The sequence below is a fragment of the Hemitrygon akajei genome, chromosome 5 (assembly GCF_048418815.1).
Source record: "Hemitrygon akajei chromosome 5, sHemAka1.3, whole genome shotgun sequence".
Lineage (NCBI taxonomy): Eukaryota > Metazoa > Chordata > Chondrichthyes > Myliobatiformes > Dasyatidae > Hemitrygon > Hemitrygon akajei.
The window spans coordinates 74,985,387-75,006,249 of record NC_133128.1 but is presented as its reverse complement, the minus strand read 5'-3'; the positions used below and the strand labels follow the sequence as shown (position 1 = coordinate 75,006,249).

Sequence of the window (20,863 nt, the reverse complement as noted above, 5' to 3'; positions counted from 1 at the left end):
CCTAATTTGGAAAGACTAAATTATACAACATTATCATGTGATTAAGATTAAATATATGATACACAACCTTTTGCTGCAGTTCTGCATGAAGCTGTTCTTCTATTTGCTTACGATATTTAAGCAGTTTTGTTTCCCAGAAGTCCTCTCGCATGCTTACAGGTTGAAACGCTGCATACTCCTCGTCAATCATTTGAAGCTTATCAACTGTAAAAATAAAAAGCTGCATACTGAAGACAACAACAAAACAAGAAATCAGTAGAGAATAATGAAAGTTGCATATTTACATTGTCATCTTGCTGCTGACAAGAGTCAGAAATTGCCAGAGGTGATAAATAACTTTAAAAAGGTTTTTAAGATTTACATTTGAATAGAGCTTTATCTCCTTTTGCTACTACACAAGTACAACATGGCTTCTGACTTTAGATGCTTTTTTGGCCACACACAAGATCAGCAACTGAAATATTCAAAGGAACTTTTTAGCCACCTGCAAAGCAGAGGCATTCCAATTTCCAAAAGCTTAACCTGCGGTGTGATAGTACTGCAAGGTGATCATTCTTATACATTGATATAAAACTGCTTAATTACAGAATAAGCTTTAAATCCAACCACGCACAACTAAATTGTATGTACTACAGCAGATTTGCTTAATTCAGAGGTACACCTGTACAGCAAAAAGTTTAAAAAGGGAATTGCCCACCCTTACTCCTCACCAATAGATTTCTTATACTGTGGAATACTGTTTGTCTGAACCTCTGCATTTCGAAAGTCCCTCGTTAAGTGATGATCAGTCAGTTCCTTCAGGAATTCCATCAGAAATCCTAACAACACAAGTATTATAAGAATCCATTAAGAAATCTTTTGTTCAAATATTTTTGAATGGATTTTTTTTTACATTATTTACATTTCTTTCCAAATGTATTATTGCATTTACCCAATTACCTTTTTGATGGTCCTCTTGAAGATTTGAGATCTGAAGTTGGAAGAACAAAACAGGTCATCCAATACGAGGGAAACAATCATAGCTGTCAGACTCATTTATAATATGATCAAACACACACTCACAATTGACTTGTAAAGGTCTGATGTTGAGCTGATTTTCATGATCTGTAGGAGATCTCTTGCTGTGAATACCTTTGAAAAAGTAAAAGTGAAATTCATTTCATGCTGGTGACGATAAGATTAATATCCAAGAATGTTCGAACAAAGGATAAAATGTCAATCTGGCAATTTCAATGCACATTTTTTTCAGTCAGGCCAATTGGTATCATCTTGTTAGTTGCAGAAATAAAATGTAATAAAGAAAAGACACAGGGTGCTCCAAGCACAACTTTACTACCTGATCAATGTTTCTCTCCGATTACTCAGATAAGACAGTAATGCAAATAGCTAATTTTACTCCTCAAGTAAATGCACAAATTATTAGTCTTTTGCTAAAATAAAACATAATTCATAAAAAGAACAGGATATTGAAGAGGGAAATTTGTTAAGTTATCAACAGTTATTTCAGTTAATGAAGGAAATACAGCATGAAAGCTGTTAGTTGCTTAATAAAATCATTCAAGGAATAACAGCAATAACAACCAAGGTAGTATTAGGGCAAGGAGCAGTATACGATGGCTTCTAGAAATTACTGATGAATTCCATTTCCCTCAGATAACCTGAAGTACTCTGAACAGCTAAGAACCACCGTTTTTTTAAAAAAAACAAAAATAACAAAAAGGTTAACTATAGTACTTTGTAATTACTACGCTAACTTTCATCAGGTGCAATATTGTATATCACCTCAACAACACACCCAATTTGAGGATCAGCTGTTTTCAATGAATTCGCAAGAATAAATACCCCCTCTCCCTGTAAGGTCCAGCAGTATGGTAGATTTTCAATAGACCACACCAAATAAAGACAAAAGAGCAAAAGTCAGGGAAATGATAATAGAGAAGTACAAATCTGGGGAAATGTACAAGACCATCTCAAAGGCTTTGCTCTGAAAAACATCATGAATAAGTGGGGAAAAAATGAAATCACAGTCACACTGGCTAGGTCAAGCCACTCCTCTAAAGCTAGTCGCCAGAGAAGAATTGCACTTGTGAGAGGCTACTATGATGCCAACAGTCACTGAGTGAGCTGCAGAAGTCATCAGTGACTGTAACTAGTGATGAGGCTCATGGCTCCACATTCTCTAAGACCTTGCACAAAATGGGTACTTATGGAAGAGTGACAAGGAAGAAGCTTTGGCTAAAAAAGCATATCCTTGCCTATATAGACTTTGCAAAGCATCGCTTAAAAGATACAGTAAAGATGTGGAAGGTCTTACAGTCGGATGAGAGTAAAGTGGAACTTGTCGGCTTCAACATTAAGCAGCATGGTAATATCATATCAGCAAGGTAATACCACCCCTACTGTAAAGTATAGTGTATGCTACAGGGATGCTTTTCCACTGCTGGGGTCAGAAATCTGGTCAAGATTGATGGGAAGATGAATCCTGCTAAATACAGAGAGACCCTGGATAAAAACCTGCTGGCTTTTGCCAGAAAGCTTAAAATGGGGAAGAAGTTCATCTTTCAGCAGGACAATGACCCAAAGCAGTCAGAATCTTGACCTTAACCCAACTGAACACCCCGAGCAAGACCTCAAGACTGCTGTCCACCGTCACTCTCCAACTAATCTGGCACAGCTTGAGCAACTTAACAAGGAGGAATGGGCAAATCTTGCTCCATCATGTTGTGCAAAGCTAATAAGAGTCTTATCCAAAAAGACTACTGCCTGCGATAGCTGCAAGATATATTGTGCTATATTACATATTGCACAATAATACAGAATACCTTTCACCATCCATAACAAGAGTATGTTATTATTCTATAATCACTAAATAACTTGCTGACTTGCCCCAAATTTAAATGGATTAATCAATTATTCAACATAGAGGCACATCCTTTGTTTTATCCTGGTGTCCAATTAATAATCTTAACAACCTACTTGGTAACTGTTCATTAACAGTCCCTATCCCTCAAATTTTCAAACTAATGCTGTTGCATAGAAAAGCACAGGCAAGATACAGTGCCTGTAAAAAGATATTCACCCCCTTGTAAGTTTTCATGTTTTATTGCTTTACAACATTGAATCACAGTGGATTAATTTGGCTTTTTTTTTTACACTGATCAACAGAAAAAGACTCTTTCATGTCGAAGTGAAAACAGATCTCTACAAAGTGATCTAAATTAATTATAAACATAAAACACAAAATAATTGATTGCATAAGTATTCACACCCTTTAATATGTCACACCAAATCATCACTGGTGCAGCCAATTGGTTTTACAAGTCACATATTGAGTTAAGGTGTCCAAGCTATACAGTATATAAACCTGTGTGCAGTCAAGGTGTTTTGAATGATTGTAGTAAAAATATACTTGAATCGGGAAGGTCCAACTGCTGGTGAGTCAGTATACTGGTGAAAACTACACCATGAAGACAAAAGAACATTCCAAGCAACTCTGAAAATGTTACTGAAAAGCACAAGTCAGGAGATAGATACAAGAAAATTTTGACGTCACTGAATAACCCTTGGAGTACAGTTAAGTCAATTGCCAAGAAATGGCAAGAATGTGGCACAGCTGTAAATCTGCCTAGAGCAGGCTGTCCTCAGAAACTGAGTGACCGTGCAAGAAGGGGACTAGTGAGGGAGGCCACCAAGAGAACTATGACAACTCTGGAGGAGTTATAAGCTTCAGGACAGACAACTGTTGCTCTGGTGCTTCACCAGTTGCAATTTTGTGGGAGAGTGGCAAAGAGAAAACCACCGTTGAAAAAAGCTCACATGACATCTTGGCTAGAGTTTTCCATAAGGCATGTGGGAGACTCTGAAGTCAGTTGGGAGCAGGTTCTATGGTCTGATGAAACCAAAATTAAGTTTTTTGGCCATCAGACTAAACGCTATGTTTGGTGTAAGCCAAACACCGCACATCATCAAAAATGCACCATTCCTACAGTAAAGTATGGTGATAGCTGCATCATGCATTGAGAATGCTTCACTGCAGTAGGATCTGGAAGGCTTGTGACGGTAGAAGGTAAAATAAATGCAGCAAAATTCAGGGAAATCCCTGTATTTCTGCAAGAGAACTGCAACTTCAGAGAAGATTTGTTTTCCAGCAAGACAACGACCTCAAGCATAAAGCCAAAGCTACACAGGCATAGTTTAAAAACAACAAAATTAATGTCCTGGAGCAGCCAAGTAAGAGTCCAGACCTCAATCCCATTGAGAATTTGTGGCTAGACTTGAAAAGGACTGTTCACTCATGATCCCCATGCAATCTGACAGAGCTTGAGCAGCTTTGTAAAGAAGAATGGGAAAAAATAGCAGTGTCCAGATGTGCAAAGTTGATAGAGACCTATCCACACAGACTCAAGGCTATAATTGCTGTCAAAGGTAGATCTGCTAAATACTAACTTGAAGGGGGTGAGTAAGCATGCAATCACTTATGTTGTGTTTAATAATTTAATAAATTTAGACAAATTTGTATAGAAATTTGTTTCCACTTTGACACAAAAGAGTCTTTTCTGTTGAATCAGTGTAAAAAAAGCCAAATTATATCCACAGTGATTGAATGTTGTAAAACAAAAACATGAAAACTTCTGGGGGGGAGGGGAGGAAATACTTTTTATAGGCACTGTATATTACACATATTATGGACTGGCATCAAAAGCCTCTGGTCTCTGATATCCGCCTAAGCAGATGAATGCACTAGAGAAGTTGAGGTCAGCAAAATCTGATAGGCTGAATTATAGGATTATACTGAGGCAACGTAGCTCAAGCCACAGCAATAGGAAGGCACAAAAACTGACCCAACTACTCCAGTATAAGAGACAAGGAAAATCATTTGGAGTTTCTCTTCCTGATCACTGCCTGCAGCACTGGTCAAAATCACACACAGAAAATATACTCCAATTAAGGCCAAATCTGAAATCGCTGTAATTGCTCATTTGAAGGAAAAACAGCACACTGTAACATTATCAAGTTAAAGGCTGCTGGATCTGTAGGCTGCTACAGTGGCTTCCTAGTGAGAGATAAGCTCAGTTGGGCTGAGTTGCTCACTGATCTTGGCAATTTACTTGCAAACATCTCTTCACCATACAAGCAGTTATCATCAATTGCGCTGTTAATTGTGATTTGTGCTCCGAATGCTTGGCCTTCATAATCTTATCAATCAGATGATTGATCGTCATTACGGAAATTAAATTGTGATGTACAGGAAGTCTCATCACTGATTGGGTTTTGGCAAACTTCTTGTGTTTATATACTTAGCAATCAACTGATTGACATTTATATAAAGGCCAAGCATTTGGAAGACACCACGATAAACAGCGTACTGATAATGTCTCCTCATATGGTGACAAAGCACTGGCAAATAAATTGGCCAAGATCGAAGAACTCAACCCAACTATCAACAACCTGAGCTGCACATTTCCAAACAAAAGTTTACTGTATATACTTATTAACACAAGTTATTGTTAATAGACCATATGCTCCTACCTTGAACATTGCATTTACTCAAGAACGTTGCCAAATGTCAAATTAAAATTGTTATAAAGCATCTGTAAAATTTGACAGCAACACGTTTTGTCGGAGTAGTTATTTTGCAACAAAACATTAATAGTTTAATGGCTACATATTGATTTCAAACTATACCAATAATCAGTTCAGCTATTTGCTTCATGCTACCGCGATTAAAGCAATAATATGATAGGATATTACCTTCTCCTTTTCTAAGCCACATTCTGGATAGAAGACTGACAGTGAGTACTCATATCCTGCCCTGCTCAAGTGATCTGCTACAATGCTATTTGCAGCCAAAATCAATAGAGAAGGTTCATCTGTAGAAGGATGCTGGCGACGACCACAGGAAAGGAAATGTCCATTTAAATCAGGACGTGTCAATTCATGAACAAGCTGATTTCGAAGCTGAGACTAGTCAAGAGAAAATTTATAAGTGAAATGATATTTTGCAGAAACTTGTTCACCCCTAATGAGTGAACTAATTTCAACCAAGATATAGTTATTTCATGCCAAGTTAAGGTAGCATAATGTGAAAATTAGCATTCTGGGGAACTTAGTTTGTACAGAACTATATAGCACAATTATCAATATCTTCAAAAACAAAATTAACAATAGAATAAAACTTCAAAGATAAAATTTAGAACTCTCTAAGTTTTGTAATAATAAAATTTAGAAGTAGCATGCAAGCATGAGTTGCTATTTAACATCCATTTACAATCAAATGTTGCAACACACATATTTTGATTTTTTAAGTGATCTACAAGAATTACAAAAAACAATAAGGAAAATATTTTTGCTTCCAATGCAAGCACAGCATTTCCTACTCAATACATAAGATTATACAAACAATCTAGTCATAAATTAGGGAATTATTTATCTCTTAGTACACAATTCCTGAATCTTTCTGCATACTATCATTTCTGTTTATAAGTACCTTTAGAGAATCTAATACACCCCGATTTTTGAATGTCTGATAAAGTCTTCTCCGAAGCTCTTCTGAAGTAATAGCTTGACTAGTTCCAGAAGCCATTTATTTATAAACTGCAGCACATTAAGCCAAATTATATAATTATTTTATATTACAAAATGTAAACATCAAGATCAAGAATAATGGTTAGAATGTCTGAAATAGCCATAAGACCATAAAACTTAGGAACAAAATTAGGCCATTTAATAATGGCCAGTTTATTATCCCTCTCAACCAAATTCTCCTGCCAGGATCCTCCCCTTTACACCCAGACTAATTCAGAAACTATCAACCTCCACTTCAAATATACCCAATAATTTGGCCTCCTTAGCGGTCTATGGCAATGAATTCCACAGATTCACCACCTTCTGTTTAAGGCAATTCCTCCTCATCTTTGTTCTTAACAGATGTCCTTCTATTCTGAAGCTGTGCCCTCTGGCCCTTGACTCCCCCAATATACGAAACATCTTTTCCACATACACTCTATCTAGGCCTTTCAATATTTGATAGCTTTCAGTGAGAACCCAGTTCATTCTTCTAAACTCCAGCAAGGATAGGTCCAGAGCCATCAAACTCACGTGTTAACTCTTTCATTCCTGTGACCCTCCTATGGACCCTTTCCAATGCCAGTACATCTTTTCTTAGACAAGAGGACCAAAACTGCTCAAAATACTCCAAATGGGGCCTCACGTGTGTCTTATAAAGCCTCAACAATACAGACTTGCTTTTATACTCGAGTCCTCTATTAAGTATATTCTGTAAGTTTACACTTACTTTACAAAGATAAAGTTGTGCAAAGTTATAGGATTAGTAAATACACCGTTTTAGAAAAATGCATCAATAACAAGAAGAAACTATGGATTTGACTAATTTTACCATTTGCCAGGATCATAATTTTTTTTGCATAGGTCCTGTGCAATTATCACGCAGACTTCTGCAAAACCTGTATATACCACACAATCTCGAGAACAGCTTTAAGCTTTCATTACCAATAATTCCCGTTTCCTCCTCTTTATTCTTCACTGTTCTTTACCTAATTGCCAAGTATTATTGCATCTTCGAACATCCTATCAATCTGACAAATCCAGAGCCAAAAAGAAAATCTCACACTTGCAAGAATTTCAATGCGGTGCAATTGGACCACACCAATTTCAAAACACTTGATCTGTCTTTAAATCTATGCAAGTTGTAGATACTTTTTAATCTGACAGCCACACTTGTCTGTACACTTTACTCTGCAAACTCTGCTCTACCACGCATCCCTGCCCCTGAACGCAGAAAGTGGTCATAGGTTATAGATGCATTGTCATTAGCAATACAGACAAAACAATGGAGGAACTCGGCAGTTCACGCAGCATATTTGGGGGGTAACTAACAGTCAACGTTGGGTCTCGGGAAATTCGCCTGTTTTATTTCCCTCCTAGATGCTGCCCGACCTGCTAAGCTGCTCAAGATTTCCAGCATCGGCAAAATCTATTTGTCTCTGCACTGTCACAACACGAATAAAATCACACATCGTGATGATATACATCACATAATTGAGTATGATTTATAATGCACAATCATTAATTTTAGAACTTCTGTGGAGAACCAGTGCCAGGTTACCCTATCCCAAGTTCAGCCTTTTGAACTCTGTGCAGAATTATATACTCATGGAAGTCATCGTTACACGAGATATGACAATTCCATCCTTTTAATTGCTTTTCAGACCATCGCCCTCGTAAAATTTCCTCGACTTCTTAAAAAGCAACCAAAAACAGCCTCCTGAGTGTAATCCTTGGGTTCAAACCCCCGGCAAAGGTGTTTCTCGGCCCGCCGTGCCTATGCTAATGTTTACCCAATCAAGGAGAGCTGGTCAATTCAGCCCTTCAGCTCCCTTTCCCCCCTTGCAAACTGTTTCTTTTGCTCTGCTTTCCTTCGGATTATGCGCACCCAGAGTTAAAGGCCTCCCCTGCAGAAGGCAAAACCAACACACACAAACCAGAACGCACCGCTACCCCAACCGTCACTCTGACAACAGCGGCACACGGGCGGCAAGAAACAAGCACCGGTACCGCCCGATTCTTTCGCAAGCGTCAACTGGATTGGTTACAAAAGCCTGTCAGTGATTGGCTGCAGTGCCGACGGAGACGGTGATTGGCTGCAGAGCTGACGGAGACAGTGATTGGCTGCAGAGCCGACGGAGACGGTGATTGGCTGCAGAGCCGACGGTGACGGTGATTGGCTGCAGTGCCGAGGGAGACGGTGATTGGCTGCAGAGCCGAGGGAGACGGTGATTGGCTGCAGAGCCGACGGTGACGGTGTTTCCGCTGCTCTGGGCCTGGGATAACTGACTGGAGCCCGGAACGGTAAGTGCAATGCAGTCGGGGTCCGGCATCAGGAGCGCCGCATAGTCATGTTTGCTTGTTGACTGTGACTGCTGGTTCCCAGAGTCAAGAGGCTGATAATTGAGAGACTGTCTTCTTCCCCTACTGTAGTTGTGGCGTTGTTCTCCCGAGCAATGTTGACAGCGCCCTGATAAAAGTTGCTGACTTTCACCCCCCCACCCCATGAATCAGTCCTATTGGGGAGAGGGTAATATTATAAGCTTTTACACACATTTTTACTAAAAATGCCGTTCTTGTGAAAATTGGGGTGGTTAGTAAACCGTTTTCAGAGGATAATTAAAAAACGTTTAGTGGGTTTATTTAGAAGCACCGTTCGCAAACGCAGCATCTGTACCAAAATGTAGAAAAGTAATAACAAGTAAAAAGTAATAATAAAATTACTTTTTGATTTTCTTGACCTCACAACTACCTTATCATTGACTTTGTTGACTGCCTGCACTGCCCTTTCGCCATAACCGTAACACCGCATTCTATATTCTGTCATTATTCTTCCCTTGTACTACTGATAGATTCATAGAGCAGTACAGTACAGAAACAGGCCCTTTGGCCCATCTAGGCCATGCTGAAACCATTTAAGCTGCCTACTCCCAATTGACCTGCAGTGGGGGCATAACCATCCATAGCCCTATTATCCATGTACCTATCCAAACTTCTCTTAAGTATTGAAATTAAGCATGGACCACTTGTACTGGCAGTTCATTCCACACTCTCACGACCTTCTGAGTGAAGAAGTTTCCCCTCATGTTCTTAAACTTCTTGCCTTTCACTCAAGCCATGACCACTGGTTGTAGTCCCACCCAATCTCAGTGAAAAAAGCCAGCTTGCATTTACACTATCTATACCTGTCATAATTTTGTATACCTCTATCACAGTGGTCCCCGACCACCGGGCCGCAAAACATCTGGTACCAGGCCACGAGGAAACAATATGATTTGGCGATATGAAATGATATGAGTCAGCTGCACCTTTCCTCATTCCCTGTCATGCTCGCTGTTAACTTGAATGCACACGAGGTCATCAGTCGCCTAAATTCAGTGTTACCCTTGCTCCAGGGATCACTGGTTGGCCTCGAGTAACCAGCCAGCAAGAAATGCTGTTGCTACTGGCCTGGAGTGTGGACAGACAGGTGCTGCCTCTGAACCTGTTTAGCACACCGAATGTTCGTGAGGAACCCGGTGCTAAAATATCTGCAGGCGACCTAATTCGGGCTCAGGGTTTTGTAAGTAGCAGAGCAGCTACCTTGCTGCGATCTGCTGAAAGTCATCCCTCCAGCCAAACTTTTGTCGGCAGATAAATCCTACATGCGTCCTGTCACATGCCTCGCTCAATCAGTCACTCTCTCCGGTCTGTGACCACCGCAGCCCTGGCACGGGGACCTCTGGCCCTTACCTTGTCCTGTCACCCCACCCATGACCACCTGCAGCTGGCCAAGGCATCTGGCGGCGGGTGGGCAGGAAACTGGAGTTCGGGCTGCAAGCTGTCTGACAAGGCAATGAAGCCCTTAAAACTGCTTCGGTACCTTGAGTCCAAGCACCCTGCACTTAAAGACAAATCGGCTGAGTTTTTTGAACGGAAAAAACATGAGCAAGCGGGACAGAAGCAAGTGCTGATAGTGATGTAAACTAAATTGCGGAATAGACTGGACATAAGGAACCTCCTTTGAGTATCGTATTCCAGTCATGTCTAACAACCCCCGCCCCCCCCCGTCGGCCAGTCCGCGGTGCAAAAAAGGTTGGTGACCCCTGTTCTATCAAATATCCTCTCTACTATGTTCTAAAGAATTCAGTCCTAACACATTCAATCTTTCCTTATAACTTTGATGCTCCAGACCCAGCCACGTCCTTGTAAATTTTCTCTGCACTTTCTTTCATACTTGTTTACATTCTTATTGTAGATAGGTGACCAAAACTGCACACAATACTCTAAATTAGGTTTCACCAACATCCTATACAACATGAACATAACATCCCATCTTCTGTACTCAGTACATTGATTTGTGAAGGCCAATGTGCCAAAAGTTCTCTTTGGAACCCTGTCCACCTGTGACACCGCTTTCAACAAATTATTTACCTCTATTCCCAGATCCCTTTGTTCTACCTCGCTCCTCAGTGCCCTACCGTTCACTGTGTAAGGCAGACCGAGGTTGAATCCACTGAACTGCAAAACCTCGCACTTGACTGCAGTAAATTCCATATGCCATTTATTCAGCCCATTTTTCCCACTGATACAGGCCCCTCTGCAAACCATGATGGCCTTCCTTGCTGAACACTGCAGCCCCCTTCCCCGCCCAATCTTGGTGTCATCCACAAATTTGCCGATCCAGTTAACCACATTATCATCCAGTCCAATTATATGGATTACAAACAACAAATAACAATGATGTGAAATGATCAATGTGGATGGCACGCAAAACAGAATTGTTCACTATCCTTCGGTATATGACAATAATAAACCAATTAAAGTGGATATTGTGTTTATTTTATAGGTTAGACCAGAAAAAAAAATGGCTGGAAGCTTTTATTTTGTTATAGTTGGTCACCATGATAATCCTGTCTTTGAAATGGAATTTCTTCCAGCAGGCAAAATGGAACCCAAAGTAAGTAAATAATATTTACCCACATGTGCGTACAGCACAATGACATGTCCCAATTGCACAAATGACAGTTTTAAATTTCAGTTTTTCTTCAACTTTTGAGATTAATTTTGAGTAATGGATTGCTTCTTGTTGAAGGAATGCACTACAGATCAGAAATCCTGGCCTGTCAACTCATCATGTGGGAAAGCACTACACTACTAAACAAGCTGCTGTTTTGTGACTTACCAGTCGTTTTCTATACTGTCCATGTATCTGTAGGTTCCAAAATTAATTAACAACTCTTTCTAATTCTATTAAGACATGGATTGACATGCCACAGAATAACTTGGAGGACAATGCAGATGGAGATTTCTATTATGCCTACAAGCTCTACTGAATTTTCCTTCAACGACATCTCTCTACTCCTGCGGTGCTTCCTGTCAAGTAGCATGAGGTTTATAATTGATCCACTCCTACTATTTTATCATATCCTTAGCTAGTTTTCTATGAGAACAACAAATGAGAGAAGGCATCCCATGTGCCTGTGTAACTCTTACATGCCCTCTACATTGGAGTATAAGCCATTAAGATGTATTACAATTGGAAGTGACTGATTATAGAGCCTTGTAGCAACCTACTGGAAAAGGCCTTCCAATTCTACTTGCAAAATCACCCACCAACTGTATCCCCTTGCTTTCATGCTATTGATTCAATTTTGAATCCAGTTTGCCACTCTCCCTAGGGACGGCCTACTTTTTTGATGAGTCTTCTATAACGGATCTGTTAGAACCCTTGCACTATTAACATCTCTTGTTTTCAATTGCAGGCAGAACTTCTCAAATCCATGCTAATTGTCCTTGATTAATTTGTGCCTTTCTAAATGCAGGTTCATACGGTCTCTCACAAGATTCCAGTAATTTGCCCAACACTGACCTCAAACATATTGGTCTGTACTACTCAGTTTTAGCTGCAAGGGACTGGAGATGCTGAAATATGGCACAACAGTCTGCTGGGAGAATGCAGCTGGTCAAGTAGCATGAGTGGAGGGCAGGGGGAAGGAACTGTCAAATGTTTGGAGTTGAAGCCTTGCATGAGTGCATTTCTGGACAATTCAATGTGAAAAATGAAGAATAGTTAATTTTTAAACAATGCCCTGTTGTTTGAAGGTTCAGAAAGTGACAATCAGAGGCCATGTGATTTCATCTTTTTATTTGCTTAATAGCCTGGGATATGTCTCATTTTGATTTGTGACTTACTACTTTGAAAAATGCTAAACATTTTAAAATGACTTGCATTATGGTTAACACATCTAATACGTGTAACAATTTTGCTGAACTATCATGTTAGTATCATCCCACTGTACAAATAGTCATTAAAAACTTTGCCCATATTATCAACTTCCACACTCAAGTTATAAACACTGCTCTTCCCTAAGTCTCCATCTTGCTTTCTTTGTAACTAAATTGCAACTTGTCACAGTTTGTCATACCTTGCCTTTGCTTTTCTACTTTTACTTTCATTCTTAAGTTTTCTGTATCCTTGGATTTCTGCTTTTTTTTTTTGCTTAAATCCTATCCTAAATGTGCTTTCTGATCCATGGGAATATGTATACCCTGAACTACTTGCATGTCCTTGAATGCCACGTTTGGATACTGTTTGGCTCAATCACTTCTATCCAGTTAAATTTGCCTTCCTGCTGTTTAAGACATTTTGTTCTATTTTGTCATATTCTTTATTTAACTGTTTTTAAACTATTTTAACTATGCTAAATCTTAAATCTTAATTTTCAAGGTGATAATTATAGAAGGTGAGTCTGTTAAGTTTCATGTGGTTTCTTGGTTGTTGTGCATGAAAATATTTTTTTCTCCAAAACAGGATGATCATCGACACCTTAACCAGTTTATAGCACATGCTGCCCTTGACCTGGTGGATGAAAACATGTGGTTGTCCAACAATATGTATCTGAAGACTGTTGATAAGTTCAATGAATGGTTTGTCTCTGCGTTTGTTACAGCTGGACATATCCTTTTTTACGAGGGAACCTTTTCCAGGTTGCAGTTTCTTCTTTGCTTTGCTAAGCATTTTTACACCGTCTTGTACAAATGTAATTGAACTATTAATGATTTGTATTCATAGAGTTGCGTATGAAAGAGTAATCCATTGTTGTTTTTACTTGCTCTCCTTCACATTAATTAGAATTGGGTGACGGTTTTCCCAATTATGAAGTAGTTAAAAACAGTTTTCCTCATTATTCTGTTTGGGACAGTCTACCTTATTTGCTGCTCCAGCAACTAATATTTTCCTAATCACCCAATACATGTCCCCTAGATGATCACTTGGTGTGTTGCCTATTGATATTCACAAATAACCACAAGAGGGAAACAAAAGAATGTGTATTGTTACACTGTAAAGCATGTAACAGGACTTTCTGGGAATGACCATCCACAGCAGAAGAAATTGTAGCTATTGCCATTCAAAGGCATTACCAGAACAAGCCCATTTCTCTCCACCCCACCCCCAACCCCTTACAATCAACATAAGATCATATGACATAGGAACAGAATTGGGCAATTCAGCCCATCAAGTCTACTCACCATTTGATCATGACTGATTTAAGTTCCCTTTCAACTCCATTCTGCCTTCTCCTTTTAACCTTTGACACCCTTACTAATCAAGAACCTATAAACCTCCGATTTAAATATACCCAATGACTTGGCTTCCTTGGCTATCTGTGGCAAAAAATTCCACAGATTCACCATCTCTGGTTAAGAAATCCTTCCTCAACTCTGTTCTAATGGGATACCCTTCTATTCTGAGGCTCTACTCTCTGGTCCTAGAATCTCCTCCTGTTGGAAATGTCCTCTCAATATCCACAAAATCTAGGCAGTTCAATATTCAGTACGTTTCAGTGAGATCCCCCCTTTAATTTGCTAAGATCCATCCAGCAAATACAGGCCCAGCACCACCAAACTCTCCTCATACAATAACCTTTTAATTCCTGAAATCATTCTTATAAACCTTCTCTGGACCCTCTCCAATGCTAGCATATCCCTTAGATATAGGGCTCAAAATATTCACAGTACTCCAATTGTAGTCTGACAAATGCCTAAAAAAGCATTAACATTACATCCTTCCTTTTATACTCTACTCCTCTTGAAATGAATGGTGACATTGCATTTACCTTCTATCAGCTCAACCTGCAAGTTAACCTGAGGAAATCCTGCACTGAGAATGCCAAGTCCCTCCATACAATACAATTTCTGTTTGTGCTCCTTGTTTTTTTAATAAATCGACTACCCCTTTATTCCTTGTACCAATGTGCAGAACTATATACTTCCCTGCACTCTATTTGATCTGCACATTCTCCTAATTTGTCCAGATCCTTTTGCAGACCCTCTGCTTCCTCAGCACTACTCGACTCTCCACCTATCTTTGAATCATATACAAACTTGGACACAAAGCAATCATATCTGTCATCCTGATCTTTAATATATAATATGAAAACTAACAGATTCGACATTAGTTCCTGCAGAACACCACTGGTGATTGGCAACCAACCAGAGAAGGCCTCTTTATTCCCACACTTTGCCTTATGCCAGTTAGCTAATCTGTCAAAGCTAGTATCTTTCCTGTAATACCATGAGCCCTTACTTAGCAGTCTCATGTGCAGCACTTGGTCAGAGTTCTTCTGAAAATCCAAGTAAACAACATCCGCTGACTCTCCTTTGTCTATTCTGCCTCTTATTTCCTCAAAGGATTCCAACAGATTTGTCAGGCAAGATTTCCCCTAAAGGAAACCATGCAGACTTTGGCTTATTTTATCATGTGCCTCCAAGTACTTCAAAACTTCATCTTTAATAATGAACTTTTAACATCCTGCCAACCACTGAAGTCAGGCTAATTGGCCTATACTTTTCTTGTTTTTCTTCCTTCCCTCCTTAAAGAGTGGAGTGACATTTGCAGTCCTCCAGAACCATTCCAGAGTCTAGTGGTTCTTGAAAGACTACTACTAATGCTTCGACAGTCTCTTCGGCTACCTCTTTCAGAACCCTGGGGTATAGTTCATGTGGTCCAAGTGACTTATCTACTTCAAGCTTTTCAAATTCCCAAGTATCTTCTAGTAATTGCAACTACACTCACTTCTGCCTGCTGACACACTCAAATTTCTGGCATACTGCTGGTGGCTCCACAGTGAAGACTGATGCAAAATACTTATACAGTCCATCCACCATTTCTTTGTTCCCCTTTATTACCTCTGTAGTGTCATTTTTCCACTCTAGCCTTTCTTACTCTTTACATATCTAAAACATCTTTTGGTATCCTCTTTTATATTATTGGATAGCTTATCTTCATATTTAATCTTTTCTCTCTTTATTGGTTTTTTAGTTGCCTTCTGTTGAGTTTTTTTTTAAAAGCTTCCCAGTTCTCCAACTTCCCACTAATGTTTGCTATATTGTAAGCTCTCTTTTATCTTTATGCTGTATTTGACTTCCCTTGTCAGGCACAGTTGTCTTGTCCTCCCTTTAGAATGCTTCTTTGGGATGAACAGATTCTGGATTTTTTTCTGAATTACTCCTGTGTTCTCCAGCCATTCCTGTTCTACCGACATTCCTGCTAGTATCTCCTTCCAGTAAACTTTGGCCAGCTTCTCTGCCATGTCTCAGTAGTTACCTTTACTCAGCTGTAAGCAGGTCTGTGAGTGACTAGTCTCTGAATATCATTTACAAAGCCACAACTCAAAAGTGTAATGGGATACTTTTCCCAGATGACTGCAAGACCAATAGTTCTTGAAGCTCAGTATCATCCAGGGTAGTGCAGCCTACATGATTGGCATCCACCAACCACACTAAACATTCATTCTCTCCATGGCTAGCACGTTATCGCTACAGTTTGTAATGTCTACAAAATAAACTACTGTTACTCATTCAGGTTATTCCAACGCCATCTCCTAAATCTAAGTCGTCTATTAGTTAGAAAGACCTGAGCAGCAAGGTCAGAGGAACCATCTACAGGTTCCCCTCAGAGTTGGAAACCATCTTTATTTGGAACGATGTTGCTGGTCCTTCAGTTAGGTCTACATCAAAGAGGAATAGGATTGCTTCAGATGACAACCAGTTGTACAGAGCTTGCTTTGAGAAACTTGATTTGCTATAAACAATTTACCCTAATTAAATATCACATCTCACCTATCACTGTGTTTCTTCCTCCCCTTCCCCCACCTTTTACTCTGACTTCTCATTTTTTCCTCCAGTCCTGATGAAGGGTCTCAGCCTGAAACATCAACTGTACTCTTCCATAGATGCTGCATGGCCTGCTGCATTTCTCCAGCATTTTGTGTGTGTTGCACAGTATGGAGTTGTTTCTTTTTGGCCTAAAGAACCAGAAATGCATCTATTTGCTGAAAAAAGTGATATGAGCATTTACACCTCAGTTTTTGCTTGATATTTTCCTTAATTCCTCCTCACATATGAGATTTATTATGTTGCATGATGTTCGGCAAGAAGATGGAATAAAAAATTTCTTTAACGATGTCTATGATCTGTACATTAAGGTAAGTAGATTTTATGATTCTGTTTGTTTTCCTATATCAACAAATATGATTACTATTGAAACTTGTGTAATCTTGATTATACAAACCCCATTTCCAGAAAAGTTGGGATATTTTCCAAAATGCAATAAAACAAAAATCTGTGATACGTTAATTCACGTGAACCTTTATTTAACTGACAAAAGTACAAAGAAAAGATTTTCAATAGTTTTACTGACCAACTTAATTGTATTTTGCATATATACACAAATTTAGAATTTGATGGCTGCAACACACTCAACAAAAGTTGGAACAGAGGCATGTTTACCATTGTGTTACATCACCTTTCCTTTTAATAACACTTTTTAATCGTTTTGGAACTGAGGATACTAATTGTAGTAGATTCGCAATTGGAAATTTTGTCTGTTCTTGCTTGATATAAGACTTCAGCTGCTCAATAGTCCGTGGTCTCCATTGTCTGATTCTCCTCTTCATGATGCACCATACATTTTCAATAGGAGATAGATCTGGACTGGCAGCAGGCCAGTCAAGCACATGCACTCTGTGTCTACAAAGCCACGCTGTTGTAGCCCGTGCAGAATGTGGTCTGGCATTGTCCCGCTGAAATAAGCATGGACGTTGTGGGAAGAGACGTCGCCTTGATGGCAACATATGTCTCTCTAAAATCCTAATATACGCCTCAGAGTCAATGGTACCTTCACATACATGCAACTCACCCATGCCGTGGGCACTGATGCACCATACCATCACAGATACTGGCTTTTGCACCTTTCGCTGATACCAATCAGGATGGTCGTTTTCATCTTTGGTACGGAGAACTCGACGCCCTTTTTTTCCGAAAACTAGCTGAAATGTGGACTCATCTGATCACAGCACACGGTTCCACAGTCTTGCGGTCCATCTGAGATGAGCTCGGGCCCAGAGAACTCGCCAGCGTTTCTGCATAGAGTTGATGTATGGCTTCCTCCTTGCTTAATACAGTTTCAAGTTGCATTTCTGGATGCAGCGACGGACTGTGTTAAGTGACAATGGTTTTCCGAAGTACTCCCGAGCACAGGTGGCTATAATTGTCACAGTAGCATGACGGCTTCTTAGGCAGTGCCGCCTGAGGGCTCGAAGATCACGCGCGTTCAACAGTGGTTTCTGACCTTGCCCTTTACGCACTGAGATGTCTCTGAATTCTCTGAATCTTTTCACAACATTATGTACTGTAGATGTTGAAAGACCTAAATTCTCTGCAATCTTACGTTGAGAAATGTTCCTTTTGAACTGACTGACAATTCTCTCACGAATTTTGGCACAAAGGGGTGAGCCACGACCCATCCTTGCTTGCAAAGACTGAGCCTTTGATGGACGCTACTTTTATACCCAGTCATGATACCTCACCTGCTACCAATTTGCCTGCTTAATGTGGAGTCTTCCAAACCAGTGTTACTTGAATATTCTGTGCACTTTTCAATCTTATTTTAACTCTGTCCCAAATTTTGTTGAGTGTGTTGCAGCCATCAAATTCTAAATTTGTGTATATTTACAAAATACAATTAAGTTGGTCAGTAAAACTATTGAAAATTGAATTAACATATCACAGATTTTTGGTTTTATTGCATTTTGGAAAATATCCCAACTTTTCTGGAAATGGGGTTTGTACTTTCAAGGATAGATAGTGAGCTTTAAATGAACTTGTAATAAGATCAATTTGAATGCCTAATGGAATATTGATATTGAACACTAAATGGGTTTTTTTAAATAGCCTATCATGGCTGTAGAATTGACAGAAAGGGATTGTTAGGTCTTGGGAGTCACTTAAATGTGCCATCCCACAAACAAATTAGTATGATAATTAGATTTTGTAGTTAAATGGTTCATTAATGAATTTCTTTGTAATTCTTTAATGAACAGGCTGCAGCTTTTGATCCAATAACTTTAGATTTCTGTTACTTACAGTACCTGTAATTTTTTTTCTTCTGTAGTTTGCTATGAATCCATTTTATGAACCCAACTCCCTCATTCGATCAACAGCATTTGATAGAAAAGTTCAGTTCCTGGGAAAGAAGCATCTGTTGAGTTGAACATTTCTAATTATTAAATGGTACTCTGTATATTAAATATGTATATAAAATGTAAAAGCAGCTGGTGATTTCACCAGTTTTGTGGTCACTTTAGTATATAATGTTCATGTTGGATTGTCCAATCACTAATACTTAAATGAAACATAACATCAGTTTGTGTAGATCCTAAGTGTACAGTGCAAATGTGCCCACTGAAAGCAAATGTAATTGTAATTGGACCTATTTTAGTCATCATGAAATGGGGAAAATTGTAAACCTGAATGTACATTAACTAAGGAAAATAATTTCTTATTCTCAGATTTGCTACTGTGTTTTATGTTTACTTTACGTGTTTAACATTGTCATACTAGTTGTAGTCACCTTACTGGTCCTGCTACTGCCTCAACTGAAACAAAGAAATGCTCATGTTCCAACCAACCATCTTCTCTGATTCCAAGATTATTCTGTGTAACTAAAGTTAATTTGGAAGATAATATAAGATGGCAAATGATGAGCTATTGGAACTGTCCTTCTGGGTTTAAATGTCTTCAAGTAAAGACTATGTGCCTGTGCACTACCATAGATAATCTTTGCTAACAGTTGAGGTTAGAAAACTGCATTGCGGCTCTTTCAGATAGACTTCTATTTAGCAAAATGTGTGGTTTGAATTATGTAAATAAAATTTGACTTTGTAAATAAAATGTAACATAAATGATAATAAATGTGAAATTTAGCCTTCTGGGAAAAAATAATTTAATTAATACAAAGCTGACATACTTGATCTGAAATCATTGATCCTACCAGCTCGTCAGAAGTTATTTTTTAATATATTTGGTTTATAAAAATCTATGTCATTAATATTTCAATCACTGACAATTTTAGTCAATTCCAGCTTTATTTTGGGCTCCCAATCATCCCCTCGGCTGTGGGCCTTGTGGCGACCCACTTTCTGCGCAGGCGAACCGGCTCACAAATAGCCCGTGCGCGGGGAGAGACTTTGGTAATGCACCTCTGATGTCATTTCCACCTGGAGAGGGCGGGCGCTAGGGATTAAAAGCCAGCGCCGCGAAGTTTGAATAAACTAGTCTCAAAACGACTTAACGACTGCGTGTCGTTGTTTCTAGCTCTGTATGTAGTACATCGCTACAACGGTGACCCCGACGGTCCAAACAGGATTTGGACCAAAGATGACCAACTCTTCATCTGTTCACGCAGTTTTGCTTAAACTGCCGACTTTCTGGACGCTGCGAGCACGCATGTGGTTTAGCCAAGCAGAAGCCCAGTTCCAGATTCGGCAGAAATCTAATGATTCCATGCGTTACTATTACATGGTGAGCTCCCTTGACCAGGAGACAGCCACCCAGGTTGCGGATTTCATACAGTCGCCCCCGGAAGAAGGCAAACATGAAGTGTTCAAAGCACTGCTCATTGGGACCTTTCACCTCTCACGGCGTGAGCAAGGTGCCCACCTGCTGCACCTGAACGGTTTGGGAGATAGGCCGCCGTCAGCATTAATGAAAGAGATGCTGGCCCTGGCTGACAGACACAAGCCCTGCCTCATGTTCGAGCAAGCGTTCCTGGAGCAACTGCCCGAGGACATACATCTGCTGCTGGCCGACGCAGATTTCAGTGACCCCCAGAAGGTGGTGGCCCGGGTAGATGTGCTATGGAAAGCCAAGAGGGAGAGCGTGGCGTCTGTCAGTCAGATTACCAAGCCACGCGTCCAACAGCAGACCAGACCAGGGTGTAAGGGGGTGCACACAACACAGAGGCAGGAGTGAGGAG

The 20,863-nt window shown here is 39.7% G+C and overlaps 2 protein-coding genes across 12 annotated transcripts in view; one reads left to right on the top strand and one right to left on the bottom strand.

The window, feature by feature from the left end:
* Positions 1-8,587, bottom strand: part of ofd1 (OFD1 centriole and centriolar satellite protein) — a 113,023-nt gene extending 104,436 nt beyond the window's left edge. For 5 of the 11 annotated variants that reach the window (XM_073045796.1, XM_073045802.1, XM_073045803.1 and 2 more), the window contains exons 1-7: positions 8,512-8,587; positions 6,488-6,594; positions 5,752-5,964; positions 1,063-1,131; positions 940-970; positions 711-818; positions 68-204 (exon numbers count right to left, since the gene is read on the bottom strand). In XM_073045796.1, coding sequence (XP_072901897.1) covers positions 68-204; positions 711-818; positions 940-970; positions 1,063-1,131; positions 5,752-5,964; positions 6,488-6,583 — 654 coding nt within the window. In that variant the 5' untranslated portion in view covers positions 6,584-6,594; positions 8,512-8,587. Of the gene's footprint in view, positions 1-67; positions 228-710; positions 819-939; positions 971-1,062; positions 1,483-5,751; positions 5,965-6,487; positions 7,341-8,497 lie in introns of those variants that run through there. The other 6 variants (XM_073045798.1, XM_073045799.1, XM_073045800.1 and 3 more) reach the window with 6 other exon arrangements.
* A 175-nt stretch (positions 8,588-8,762) lies between these two features.
* Positions 8,763-19,811, top strand: trappc2 (trafficking protein particle complex subunit 2). The gene is made up of 5 exons (XM_073045791.1): positions 8,763-8,868; positions 11,393-11,503; positions 13,358-13,506; positions 16,952-17,033; positions 19,001-19,811. Exons 2-5 carry the CDS (start codon positions 11,411-11,413, stop codon positions 19,097-19,099), a joined length of 423 nt encoding a protein of 140 aa, XP_072901892.1. The 5' UTR covers positions 8,763-8,868; positions 11,393-11,410; the 3' UTR covers positions 19,100-19,811.
* Positions 19,812-20,863: the final 1,052 nt, after the last annotated feature.